Source organism: Bos grunniens, chromosome 11 (assembly GCF_055505025.1).
Source record: "Bos grunniens cultivar Pamir isolate PY7600 chromosome 11, Bosgru_T2T1.0, whole genome shotgun sequence".
In the NCBI taxonomy this organism is placed as follows: domain Eukaryota; kingdom Metazoa; phylum Chordata; class Mammalia; order Artiodactyla; family Bovidae; genus Bos; species Bos grunniens.
In genome coordinates, this window is record NC_141175.1 from 69,515,825 (window position 1) to 69,530,045 (window position 14,221).

At 34.2% G+C, this 14,221-nt stretch overlaps 1 protein-coding gene across 4 annotated transcripts in view; it reads left to right on the forward strand.

Moving 5' to 3' along the window:
* PPP4R3B (protein phosphatase 4 regulatory subunit 3B) overlaps positions 1-14,221 on the forward strand; it is a 52,950-nt gene that overhangs the window by 30,561 nt on the left and 8,168 nt on the right. For 2 of the 4 annotated variants that reach the window (XM_086326790.1, XM_086326792.1), the window contains 6 exons: positions 893-995; positions 3,336-3,377; positions 5,142-5,300; positions 10,077-10,246; positions 12,096-12,235; positions 12,615-12,799. In XM_086326790.1, the coding sequence (XP_086182916.1) occupies positions 893-995; positions 3,336-3,377; positions 5,142-5,300; positions 10,077-10,246; positions 12,096-12,235; positions 12,615-12,799 (799 nt within the window). The remainder of the gene's footprint in view (positions 1-892; positions 996-3,335; positions 3,378-5,141; positions 5,301-10,076; positions 10,247-12,095; positions 12,236-12,614; positions 12,800-14,221) is intronic. The other 2 variants (XM_086326791.1, XM_086326793.1) reach the window with 1 other exon arrangement.

Genomic DNA, 14,221 nt, shown 5'->3' on the forward strand with positions numbered 1-14,221 from the left:
GTCATTACCAAAAAAGGACTTAAGGAAATATCACAAAATATTATTAGTGGTTATCTCAAAATGCTTGAATATTTCTCCTTTATAGAATTCCTCAAATTTAGAGAAAAAGTATGTTTTCAAATCATTACAAGTTTATAGAGCCAATTATATAAAAAATAGTGGTCAAAAAACCAAAAGGCACTATTCTCCAAATTTCCAAGTAACAAATTCTTAAAGCTATTTTAAAAATATCTAAAATCTATACCATTTCTAGTGGCCTGGTAAATTAACTTTGTGTTTGTTCAAATTTGGATACGTTGTGAAATCTGGGCTTTCAGATTTTAAGCGGTTAAATTGTTCTTGCTGGTGCTAAGTCGCTTCAGTCGTGTCCGACTCTGTGCGACCCCATAGACGGCAGCCCATCAGGCTCCGCAGTCCCTGGGATTCTCCAGGCAAGAACAGTGGGGAGTGGGTTGCCATTTCCTTCTCCAGTGCATGAAAGTGAAAAGTGAAAGTGAAGTTGCTCAGTTGTGTCCAACTCTTTACGACCCCATAGACTGCAGCATACCAGGCCTCTCCATCCATGGGATTTCCCAGGCAAGAGTACTGGAGTGGGTTGCCGTTGCCTTCTCCGTTGATAGATTTTTCGTTGCATTTCAAATCATACTCGTGAAGAAAATTATTTTGAATAATTTCCCCTGGAGAAACCTTTTATAATGCTTTTTTTCATCTCATATGTAATATAAAATAGGTTTGTCAGTTCTTCAGAAATAAGATTAAGGTGAATATAATTTTGTTGAGTCTTTCACAGTATCCTAAAGTATCTTATTTGTGTATGACTTGCACTGCTAATTCTTGAAGATGTTTTATTATAAAGATAATAAAGTTTTTATTTTAATTCTGTATATTTCAGAAAACTGAAAAAAGTGAATTTCTAAATTTCTTCTACAACCATTGTATGCATGTCCTCACAGCACCACTTTTGACCAATACTTCAGAAGACAGACGTGAAAAGGGTAGGGCCTCTTACTTACCTGCTTATGATTTCTGTTTTAAAAGATCAAGATAAGTATTAAAGCTAATAACAGTCTCTTTACTTGATGCTTTTTATGACAGGGAAATTATTACTTAAAATTTTAACCTACAATACAAAATCATGGTTTTTGTAGAGAAGTGTGTACAAAATGTGGCAGAAAGTATTACACCTTGAGGAAGAGAGATGTGAACACTTAGCAAAAGAAGATTGTTCCCAGTGTTCTTAAGAGTTAATATCAGAGTGAGTAAGTGTAGAAAGTATATTGCCTACATTAGAAAATCCAAGGGAACCATCATTTTAGAGTTGGCAATACAGTAAAAAATGCTTTAATTTCAGAACATAAGGATCAGAAGTTTTAAAAGTTGGTTAAAGCAGAGAATAATAATTTTTAAAAATAAACTGAACATTTACTTTACATGCTGACTCTTACTGATAGTTCGAATAGGGTCAAGTCCTTTTTTGTTTTTGTTTTTTTTCTTTTTGTGTGTGTGTGTGCATGCGCGTGTGTGTTAGTCGCTCAATCGTGTCCAGCTCTTTGCTACCCCACAGACTGTAGTCCACCAGGTTTCTCTGTCCATGGGATTCTCCAGGCAAGAATACTGGAGTGCATTGCCATTCCCTTCTCCAGAGGAACTTCTCAACCCAGGGATCGAACTCTGGGCTCCTGTATTGCAGGCAGATTCTTTACCATTTGAGCTCCTGGAAAGTTTTTTTTTGTATATGGGTTTTCTTTAATTGTGGTGGCTCAGACGGTAAAGAATCTGCCTGCAATGCAGGAGAACTGGGTTCAGTCCCTAGGTTGGGAAGATCCCCTGGAGAAAGGAGTCTACCTATTCCAGTATTCTTGCTTGGAGAATTCTGTGGACAGAGGAGCCTGGCAGGCTACAGTCCATGGGGTTGCAAAGAGTTAGACACGACTGAGCAACTAACATTGTCACTTTCACTTTCTTTTCTTTAATTGTATTTCCATATTTCATTCTTACATAAACAGCACCATAATTTATCAGCTATAATTTCTGGTTTCAGTTTATTAAAGTGGAGTAAAAACCGAAACATATTTTTTAAGCAATCTGAGTGTAGAATTCTGCTGTGGTTTTAAGTACTTTACCTTTAAGTGTTTAAGTATTCATAATTTTGTGCAACTAAGTTGAGTTCTGCTGTATTTAACTTAGCCATAGGTATTACAGTTCTGTGACATTTAATTAATCTGCAGTATTTAAATTATGTGGTCATGTGCCAAATATAACTAGCTAAAGAACTGACTCTTGGAGAAGTATACAGCTCATCTGGTGAAGTGAGAAATGTTGGGGGGCATAAGCTCAGAAAATGATGGTCTATCTGTTAAATCAGTTAAGAGGAAGTCAATTAAAATGTTTGTTAAACTAATAAAAATTGTATACCCTAGATAATACTATCAGCTCCACTTTTTAATTTATATCTTAGGAAGCATTTATGCATATGCATGACAGATATAAGAATGTCCTTGCATTGTTCACTGTAGGAAATGAAAATGTAGTATATTTGTACGGTGGAATACTAATTAGCGGTCAAAATAATTGAATTTTGATCTGTCAACTGATTAGTTCTCCAAAATATAAAATTGAATGGATAAAAAAAGCATGTCACATGTTTTCTTTCAGAAAGTTTCCATTTATATAAATTAAATGCATTTTTAGCTTTCATTTTTAAGTAAAACGTTTCCAGCATACAGAAATATTTAGATAATAGCATCACAGATATATATTTCCCATTGCTTTGTCAGTACTGACTTGTGCTTTTTCAGTTTTTAAAAAATAAATTATACATAGTTTCTTATGCATGCTCATTTTACCCCATCCCCATCCTTCAAGAAATGCTAAATTTGGAGTTTTGCACCCCTGTTTTTTATATTACTGTGACATGTATAATGTGGTGTTATTTTTCACAGTAACTTATTTCTAGCTTTCTGTTGTTACAGACAATGCTCTGGTATACATTATTATGTTTCCTTACATAAATATGCTCTAAGATGTGAACCTAGGAATCGAAACTTTTAGTATTCTTAATTTGTTTTAATTCAAAGCATAAGTGACTAATTGTTAAAATCTGTGTTATCTTATCAGAATATTTGATACCATCTTTTAATAATTGTTCATCTGCACCCAAGCCTCTAAAAAAATTGCAGATAGAGGTATAATATTTGACTGAAGCTCCTAATTCTTAATGGTTATTTTGCTGGTAAAATGGGGTTATGATCAAAGATGTGCTTTGTATGTTGTAAAGTGCTAAGGAAGTGTGAGGTATTATTACTAAAGTCACTGATTTTAATTTTTTTTATTAGATAATGTAGTTGGATCTAACAAAAGCAGCACGATTTGCCCTGGTAAGTATAAATTCTTATTTTATGAACTAATGCAAATTGTAAGTTTTTTCCTATTCAGAATATAATGTACATACAGAAAACTAGGAAAGGTTTGTTTTCACCCAAAAAATCCAAAACTAGGTTTTTAAAAGAAAAAAAATTCAACTCTAATATCAAAGATGGAAAATCCATTTGAAACTTTGTTGGTTTTTTTTCCTGTAAATTTAGAGCTTATGCCCTGCATTTTTTTTTTTTTAGAAGATTGAGTTGAGGATTAGTTCCTTCTTATTTTTTAAATAAATAAACTAAGGCAAATCAGTTAGGAAGTAGTCTTCATAACAGTCTTTCATACATAGATGTCTCATGAATCTGAGTGTAAGCACTGTTATTTCTACTTGGAACATATGTATCAGGTATTGACCTGGTAATATGGAAAATATGCTGTGTGTACCTAAGCATCCTGTCTTTTCTACAAGGCTCATCAGAGTTCTAGGGAAGCCAGTTTCAAATAAGGAAGCAATTCAGAGATTGAATTATTAGATACATAGTGAGTGATTTCACGTCCTAATTTGGGAAAGTGAAAATAAGACATTTAATTTGTTGAAAAATCTTTTGTAAATAAAATTTGGGAATTGAGAAAGAGAATTTTTTTTTTTTAATTTAATTTTATTTTATTTTTAAACTTTACATAATTGTATTAGTTTTGCCAAATATCAAAATGAATCCGCCACAGGTATACATGTGTTCCCCATCCTGAACCTCTTCCCTCCTCCCTCCCAAGAGAATTGTTTTTAATGGTAAGAAACTAGTTCAAATATTGACTGTGGTATTGGCTGTTATACTAATTAGTCTGGAGCAGGTAAAACTCTTTTTAGATTTATAGTAGAAAAGATCTTTGAGTATCAGAATGGTATTTTCTGTACTTGATGGTCATTCTTTTATTAAAAAGAATGCTGAAATTTCTTCCTGATAATATCATGTGATGTTCCTCAAAATATTTATGTGAAAAATAAAATAGTTGGACTAGATGATGTCAGTTTTTTTTCCTATTCTCTAAGGCTTTGATTCCATAATTTCTTCACAGCTTAATGTTTTCTTGCTTAAAATATTTATAGTAGGTATGGATAATTATCTATATATTCAGTCTTGATATTCTAGAAGCAATTGTAAATCATTCCATGAGTATGTAAACAAAAGACTCTTGAGGAAGAAAAAACTGGAATATTTTAGTAGGCCTTTCATTGATATCATGATTTGATGTTAAAAAGATTATTGTCTTAAAATCTTGATATAATATTTTCCACTTGATATTCAAACCGCCAGAAATGTCCTTTTCTTAAAGATGTCTTTAAAGAAAGCATATTAATTTTTCTTGAGAAATTTGTGTTGCACCACTTTAGGCAAAAAGTTTAAGATATTTCCTCTTTACTATGGGGTAGATCCTTTTATAGACCCATTAATGTTAATAATGATAGCACATATTACAAAATCATTACTAAGAAAATCTCAGTGCAATGAAGGTCTTATTATCATGTTTGTAGATTATTATGTAACATACTTAAGTATTTTATATTAGAGCCTTAGAAAGTATTTGGTAGGTAAAACTACTAATACTTCTGGAGAGTCTACCTAATGAAAAAATAAAAATCTGGAGCTTCTTTAATTGATACAAAAATTAGGAGAAAACAGTTTTACTTTTCTTCTAAAATAAAGGATTTATACTTAGTATTCTCTTTGTCTAGATGTGTTGCAGTGTGTATTTTCATAGAATGATTTTCTTTGCAGATAATTATCAAACAGCACAGCTGCTTGCCTTAATTTTAGAACTACTCACATTTTGTGTGGAACATCACACGTATCACATAAAAAACTATATTATGAACAAGGACTTGCTAAGAAGAGTCTTGGTCTTGATGAATTCAAAGCACACTTTTCTGGCCTTGTGTAAGTAACAGTTTTAATGAACATTCTTGTAAAATGTCTTATGGAACAACATTTTTAATAGTTTTATTTAATATTTATTTAATAGTCTTTTATTTAAAGGACAAGAGGAATAGGTCATAGTGCTTCTCCCACCTACATATTGCTCACATTTAGATTCAGTTGTGATATAATACCATGTGCAATGATGTCACTAACAGAACCTCTCCTGCCATCTTTTACATCTGTTTCATCAAACTGTCATTTAGTAGTGACTCTTATTTTTGAGATATGGGCCTTGATATGTATTTGTGTAACTCAGGTTTTTTAAACTTGTAAAATTAAGTTATGGGTAGCCCTTAAGTAGACCTTTTGGACCAATAAAAATCAAACTTTAATGCTGATGTTTGCTCAAATGTGGATTTTTGGTACACTCCTTTTCTTTCTCATAATTTCACCTGCAGATAGAGGTAAAGAAACCTTCTCTTTCAAAATAAGAGCTTTGTGGATTTTTTTCTGAGCATGAAAATCATAGTTAAACATGAAAATCATAGTTAAAATGTAAACATTTAATGTATAGAGAAGAGGTTAATCTCCCTACTACAACCTTAATTTTTAAGGCCTTAATAAAGCCAGTGTTAACTGCCTGCACTACTTCTTTACCATTCCTTTTTCCATACCTGTGCAAATTTACATAAACATTCACACATGTATAGGTTTTCATGTTTTATTTTTATAGAAACATGATCATGCTAACACACATCTCAGCCCCTTCATGTTACTCTAGCTCACTGGATATCAGTTCAGTTCAGTCGCTCAGTTGTGTCCGGATCTTTGCGACCCCACGAATCGCAGCACACCAGGCCTCCCTGTCCATCACCAACTCCTGGAGTTCACTCAGACTCACGTCCTTAAAGCTCAACATTCAGAAAACGAAGATCATGGCATCTGGTCCCATCACTTCATGGGAAATAGATGGGGAAACGGTGGAAACAGTGTCAGACTTTATTTTTTGGGGGCTCCAAAATCACTGCAGATGGTGACTGCAGCCATGAAATTAAAAGACGCTTATTCCTTGGAAGAAAAGTTACGACCAACCTAGATAGCATATTTGGAGAAGGCAATGGCACCCCACTCCAGTACTCTTGCCTGGAAAATCCCATGGATGGAGGAGCTTGGTAGGCTGCAGTCCATGCTAAGGGTCGGACACGACTAAGCGACTTCACTTTCACTTTTCACTTTCATGCATTGGAGAAGGAAATGGCAACCCACTCCAGTGTTCTTGTCTGGAGAATCCCAGGGACAGGGGAGCCTGGTGAGCTGCCATCGGGGGTCGCACAGAGTCGGACACGACTGAAGTGACTTAGCAGCAACAGATAGCATATTGAAAAGCAGAGACATTGGATATGGCATGAACTAATATTTTTCCTAAACATAGCTGAGTAAGAGTTCATAAAGTGGCTCTTCCACAACTTAGTCTACCATTCTCCGCTACATGGATTACAAAATTGTTTGGGTATTTTGCCATTCCAAATAATAATGTAGTAATTAGCCTAGTACATAAATCTTTACTGGTTTATTTCCATAGTGTAGATCCCCAGTATTGGTATTGCCAGGGCAAAAGTTACTATATTTTTAATATATCCTTCTTCAATTTTAATTTAACATAATAGCCTCCAGATTACTTTCTCAAAAGGTTGAGGCACCTGACGTGAAAAATGCATTCATTGAATAGCACTCAATGTGACTGCTTTTTTAAATGTTATCCAGCTGATGATGGAAAATGTATTCTGTCTTAATTTGTATTTTCCTTGATACCATCTTTTCACATTTTAGTGTTTTTGTATTTTATCTGCTCTGAATTGCCTATTATCTTTTTCTTAGAGCTCTTATATATTAGAGATATTGGCAATTTATCACATTTTGGGGAACAAAATGTCCCGTCTCATTTGTCTTTACCTTGACTTGTGGCATTGTTTTCCATATAATTGCTATAAAATTCTTTATGATGACAAATATGTCTGTATGGGTTTTTTTGTCTTGCTTAAAGTCTTCTATGTCCTGCTACTGGTGCTGCTGCTAAGTCACTTCAGTCGTGTCCAACTTTGTGCGACCCCATAGACGGCAGCCCACCAGGCTCCCCCGTCCCTGGGATTCTCCAGGCAAGAACACTGGAGTGGGTTGCCATTTCCTTCTCCAATGCATGAGAGTGAAAAGTGAAAGTGAAGTTGCTCAGTCGTGTCCGACCCTCAGTGACCCCATGGACTGCAGCCTTCCAGGCTCCTCCATCCGTGGGATTTTCCAGGCAAAAGTACTGGAGTGGGGTGCCATTGCCTTCTCCACTTCTATGTCCTAAGTTTATACAAATATACTCCTTGATTTTCTTCTAATATGTTTGTTTTTTTCTTTTTTTTTTTGCCACGCCTCTTTAGTATGTGGGATCTTAGTTCCCTGGCCAGGCAGGGATAGTCCCCTGTATTGGGAGTGTGGAGTTTTATTTTGTTTTTTAATAATTTGATTTTTTTTTTTTGGCTGTGCTGGGTCTTCACTGTTGCAGGGGCTTTTCTCTAATTGCAGGGAGTGGCAGCTACTCTCTAGTTGCCTTGTTCAGGCTTCTCATTGCAATGGCTTCTCTTATTGTGGAACGTGGGCTCTAGGACCCGCAGACTACAGTAGTTGTGACATATGGGCTCAGAAGTTTCAGTTCCAGGGCTCTGGAGCACAGGCTCCATAGTTGTGGCACACAGGCTTAGTTGCTCCAGGGCACATGGAATCTTCCCCATCAGGGATCAAATCAGAGTCTCCTGCACATGTGCTCAGTTGTGTCCAACTCTTTGCAACCCCTGGATGGTAGTCCACCGGGCTTCTCTATTCATGGGATTTTCCAGGCAAAAATACCGGAATGAGTTGCCATTTCCTTCTCTAGGAAATCTCTCCAATCCAGGGATCGAACCCATGTCTCCTGCCTTGAAGGCAGATCCTTTACCATCTGAGCCACCAGGGAAGCCCAGGAGTATGGAGTCTTAAGCACTAAACCACTAGGGAATTCCCCTAGCTTTTCTCTGGATGGATGACCAATTGTACTAACACCTTATTAAATAAACTATATTTTCCGTACTGAATTAAAATACTTTTGATACATAATGTTACCGTATACATTTGTCTTATGTCTGAATCATCTGTCCTTTTATTTCACAAGATAAAATGAATGAGAATGTTTATTTTGTCATTATAGTATCTCTGGTATAAAGTTTAATATCTGCCTAGCACCTCTTCTGTTTTCTTTTTCATAATTTTCTTGGTTCTTAGACATTTGTTCTTCCACAGCAACTTAAAAATAACTTTATCCATTTCATCCTGATTAGAGTTACATTAAACCTTTATATTTTGAAAGAATTGATGTTCTCATGCTAGATTTTCCTGTATGGCTTTCTATAAATAGTCCTTTCTGAAATGACTGCTTATTGGTCCTATTTAAATGGATATATCATATTTGAATGAATATCCAGTATTTAAATGTTTATATTGCATTAAGATTTCAGTTATTATAAACATGCTGTTTTAATAGCTTTGTGTGCATGTTCATTCACCAGCAACATATGAAATTGCCTGTTTCCTCAGGTATTTGCCAGTACTTCAGTCTTTTTAATCCCGAATAAACTAGTTCTTACCCTTCTATAAAAAAGAGGTGATGTTTTAAGTCTAGCACTTCTGTCCACACCTGTTTTAAGTGTTACAGTGATCACGCATTCATACCTTATGTGGCCTATTTCTGTTTTATTTTCAGATAATATTTAGAACCTCTTTCGATAGACACAACTTCTTCTTTTAGTAACTTCCATCTGTGAACGAGGGTTTGTAATGAGACTAACTTAGAAAATCAGAAGCTTTGTGTTTTAAAGGATGTGGCTTAGTGGTATCTATAGAATAAATTAAGCTACCTAGGAGAGAGGTTATAAGTTAAAAGATAAACAAACATAAAAATAAGGGATTGAAATCAGTTGTGTTTCATCAAAGTTTTAGTAATATTGCTAAATTTGTTTAGCTTTATTTAACCAGGGAAAAGACTAGTTAAAGGGAAATTTTCATTTCAATATTCTAAAATGTGAAAAGCCAAATTGTACTGCTTATTTACTACTCTGTCACTCTTTTACAAATACAGTCTGATCTGCCATAGTACAGTTTACCAAAGATTAAACAGCTTATTATAATCTAGAGGTAGTGTTGATTCACAGATGATTTTCCCAAGGCAGAGAAAACTGGAATAGCCTTCACCAGAAAAGTAAAGCAACTCCTTAGCTCTCCTGTATACAGGTAACAGGAGCACCTTTGGCTGTATTTTCAGAAAATTTAAAAGAAGCACCTACTTCCAAAGCTTCCCTGACTCCCTTCTCCCCCCATCCCACAAAGAGTTAAGGAAGTCTTGGCTCTTGGCAGGTTGCACCATTCTTGTCCCCTTCCTAATGACAGCCCTGCTGATTCTAAGCTGCCTTCACTATATTGTCTCATGTCCACCAGCTCTGCTCTAAATAGTGCCAGCATTTGTATTGTGTGGGTTTTGTGTATTTTCTAATCTCTCTGCCTTGTAGCTCTCTGCCTACCAGTTGGCATTTTGTTAGCTCCCTACGTAAGTTTTACAAGTTTTGAGTGGTCTTAATTCTATTTTTCTCAAAACCCAATTATTTTTAATGCAGTTTTGCTTTTTACTTCAGATGAACATATACATTTCTTTATGTAGAAATACCTGTACAATAATTAACATTAGATTATCCACTTATTCCCTGTATTTTTTTTAATTAGGTGCTCTCCGTTTTATGAGGCGAATAATTGGCCTTAAAGATGAATTTTACAATCGTTACATCACGAAGGGAAATCTTTTTGAGCCAGTTGTAAATGCTCTTCTGGATAATGGAACTCGGTACAATCTATTGAATTCAGCTGTTATTGAGTTATTTGAATTTATAAGAGTGGTAAGTTTATATTAAAAGATTCTTAGTAAAAATATATGTTTAGTGATGTTAATATTTTATATTATGAAATTCATCATAGTATTTTAAATCATGTTTACTCTATATTCTTCTCAGTTCCTTTTTTTTTGGGGGGGTGCGGCTAAATGGCTCGGGATGTTTAGCATATGTGGATGTTTCACTCTGGCATGCCATTCATATGATATCTGTGATCTATTGTAAGGGTAGTGATAAAAATAAATAGAAAAGTTGAAAATAATTCCCTTGGTAGACATTAATATAAGATGCATAAAAAGTAGGATGTTATGATGGAATTTTAAGTTGAAGAGACTGTTAGGTGAACTATTCCAACTGCCTTATTTTATTAATGAGGGCTTGAGACACCCAAGTGATTAGCTGACCTATTCAAATGCATTCATTTGTTTAGGAGCACAGTCAGGGCTTGAAGATAACGGTGCAGCTCAGTCTCGGGCAACAAAAGAATTGTCATAAAAGATGTAGAGAAAGCTCTATGTGAATAGCAGAGATAAGATGAAAACTGAAGAACTGGTACAGTAAATTTACCCTGTCCCACACACTGAAATGATTCCACTGGCGGACATGGCCACATGATCAGAAAGAACTTGAAAAAAGAAAATCAAAGCTAGAAATTACTTTTTTCTTGCAAGTCAAATTTGAACTAATGACACACTATTCTCAAGTCAACATTATTTGGCAGACTTAGAGTAGTCATTTGCTATGAGTATAATTTGCAAAAAGGATGAAGAAGATAGAAGTACTAGCCTTAGAAAAAAGGGAAAATAGTTAATTAGCTCACCAACTTTCTGAACCCAGGTTCACAGCGCACTGTTCTGTGAATTAGAGATTAATTTTTATATTTTTTCCTTTAAAATTTTTGTTGAGATACAGATCAAATGAAGTGTAGGGTTCATAATGCCATCCCTATTCCTATGATTGAATTTGTTTTTCTGAAAATAATTTTGAGTGGTTGATAAATACACTTTGAATCCCAAGACTTAGCTTTTTTTCCTGCAATATATTTTTTGATTCAGATATTCAGGGGAACTAGTTGAAAGACTTAAAGTCAGATTATGGTTTATTTTTAAAGAAACCGCATGTATACTTTAGTCCTGGATCACAACCTGTTTTTAATAATGAGCCTGCTTTTCACCATGGCATCTGCATTGATCGCTTAAAATCATTAAGAATTTAGAATTTATTACTGTTGGTCTAGAGAACTGGAAATACACAGGAGGAAGTCAAGTTGTTTTATCAGATATGTGTATGTGATATAGTTGGAGGAATCTGTTTATTTTTTAGTAAGACTTACCTTGCTTTGATAGTTAAGCAAGGAGTCATTAAATAATATTTTTCAGTGTTTTTTGAAAATATAATTTCAAAATCTGCTTTCTAACTAGGTGTGCACTCTTGATCAGGCCATCTAGTCTCTCATAGGCTCAATTTTCCCTTTCTGTAAAATAGGAATAATAAAGCCTATTTCATAGAATTGTTATGAGAGTCAAGTGAAATTGTATGTGAAAGTGCTTATTTTAAGTTGTAAAGTACTATTATGTAAATGCAAAAAATAAATAGGTGATATAAAGTAAATACATTTATGTTTCAAATGTTCTATATAGTCTCCCAGAAGGGCTTCAGGGAATTGCTTCTTTTTTTCCCAAGTTTTCTTTGGAGTCCTGGCTCATGTATAAAGAAACTAGGACATTTATTTTTGGAAGGTGATTTGAAAAACCTTTTTTTCGATCAGCTTTGGAACTATAAAAGAAATTTTTTTAAGTTTTTCTTCTAGCAAGTATTGTATTATATTTGAAATATAAATTTTGTGCTTATACAGGAAGATATCAAGTCTCTAACTGCACATATAGTTGAAAACTTTTACAAAGCACTTGAATCGATTGAATATGTTCAGACATTCAAAGGATTGAAGACTAAATATGAGCAAGAAAAAGACAGACAAAATCAGAAACTGAACAGGTATTTTTTAAGTATATTACATTTATAATCTATAAAATTATGTCCAAAGCCATATGTAGTTTGATCTTACATATGAAATTTACCCAGGAATTTCCTATCATTAGAAAATACAGGGTTGTATAGGAGGGTAGGCTGTTCTCCCTGCCCTGAATCCTTTATATAAAAAATTACTGCTCCAAATCTTAACTCAAGATAAAATTTTAGGTTAGTGTACAAATATCCTTGGAGTGTTCTCTGGTTACATATTCTTTCACAACTGATTATAAGTTATACTCACTTAAAATTATTTCATTTCCTCTTGGTTATACGTATTTATTCTCATTTAAACTGGTCAGGAATTTTAAGTCGTTACTCAATACTTGTGATATATTTCTTACAGTGTACCATCTATATTACGTAGTAACAGATTTCGCAGAGATGCAAAGGCGTTGGAAGAGGATGAAGAAATGTGGTTTAATGAAGATGATGAGGAGGAAGGAAAAACAGTTGTTGCACCAGTGGAAAAATCTAAGGCAGAAGATGATTTTCCAGATAGTTATGAAAAATTCATGGAGACTAAAAAAGGTATTAAAGTGTTGAATTTTTGATTAGCTCATTCTCTTATTTAGTATAGCAATTATATAGTTGCTTGTGAGGTTGTGATCACAGTTTATAAAGCATGAAAGGCATGCTAAATAAAAACCTTTTAAATAAAATTATCGCTTTTTTTAAATCTGATTTTTCAAAACATTTCTCATGTTTAAAATATTTTTCTTGAAACCTGCTCTTTTGTGATGCTCTTCATTTGCTATTTAGAAATTGCATTGTCTGTTTATACTTTGCCTTCTGTGAACAGTTACGGCTTTATGTTTATACTGAAGTCTCCAATAATGATAGAGATCATAGAGATCCAAAGAAACTTTCCAGTGCACTCTGTCATTTACAGCTGAGGAAACTAAGCTTAAAGAGAGAAGTACTTTGCTCTTTGAAATTTTTTAATTGTTAGTAAAACTTTCATAAAGATAAAATGTCGAGAGGGAAAGTAATAGTAAAATTTCCTGTCTTTCAAATATGCTTAACTTGTCTGTAAAACTAAGATTTTACTAGTGTTTTTCAAAAGAAGCAATCACTTTTAATTCTATGACTTGAGAAATTACCACTATTAGATAGTACCATACTGCATATATCATTTAAATGTTTCAAAAAAGTTATATCTTGAAGGGCAAAAGCACTTCCTAGGCTTTAGTAAGTTGGTGATTTTGAATGTTAGATTTTTCTTAAGGCATTTCTCATGAGTTAGTGTTTCATTAATTTCTTACTACATTTTCCTTGAAACTCTTCTTACCAGACTCACTCATTTTCTACTCACTGCTAAGTTCTGTTTACTTCAGCCTGGGGGAGCAAATAACCTGTGAAAATGTCCTAAGAAACAGGTACCTTTTGGTAGCCAAATTCTTTTTTTACTCATTACACCCACTGCCCTAACTATTGTCAAAAGAGGCAGTGAGGCAGTACCTGAAGTACTGCATAAGAATCATATATAAAAATAGTAGCAGCCAGATGTTAAAAGATAGTAGACACCCTTGTCATAAAGGAAACAGATAAAGGAACCTGGAATATTCAGAAAATAAATAAGCATGATCATAATCATTTTCTTTAGGCATTTTTGACTTGTGAGAGAGATTATTAGGTTTTCATGAGTATGGAAGTATAGATTTAGTGAGTGGACGATTTAGAGAGACAATTAAAAAAAAGACAGCAAGTGAGACCTTGGGAGGGTCCTAGTTAGAGCAGTGGAGAATTCCAGGGTAGGGTGGTTAATCAGTTACCTGATTCTTAAGGTCTTTTCTAACCCTGGGATTTCTAAGATGACAGCTAATGAAGACGTATCACTGTACTCATCATGCTCTGCCCACTTAGTTCTTACAAAAAAACAAAAGTTATTGTTCTTTTCAGATGCTTTGACTTAGCAATATTTACCAACAAAGATTCAAATATTTATGTTTG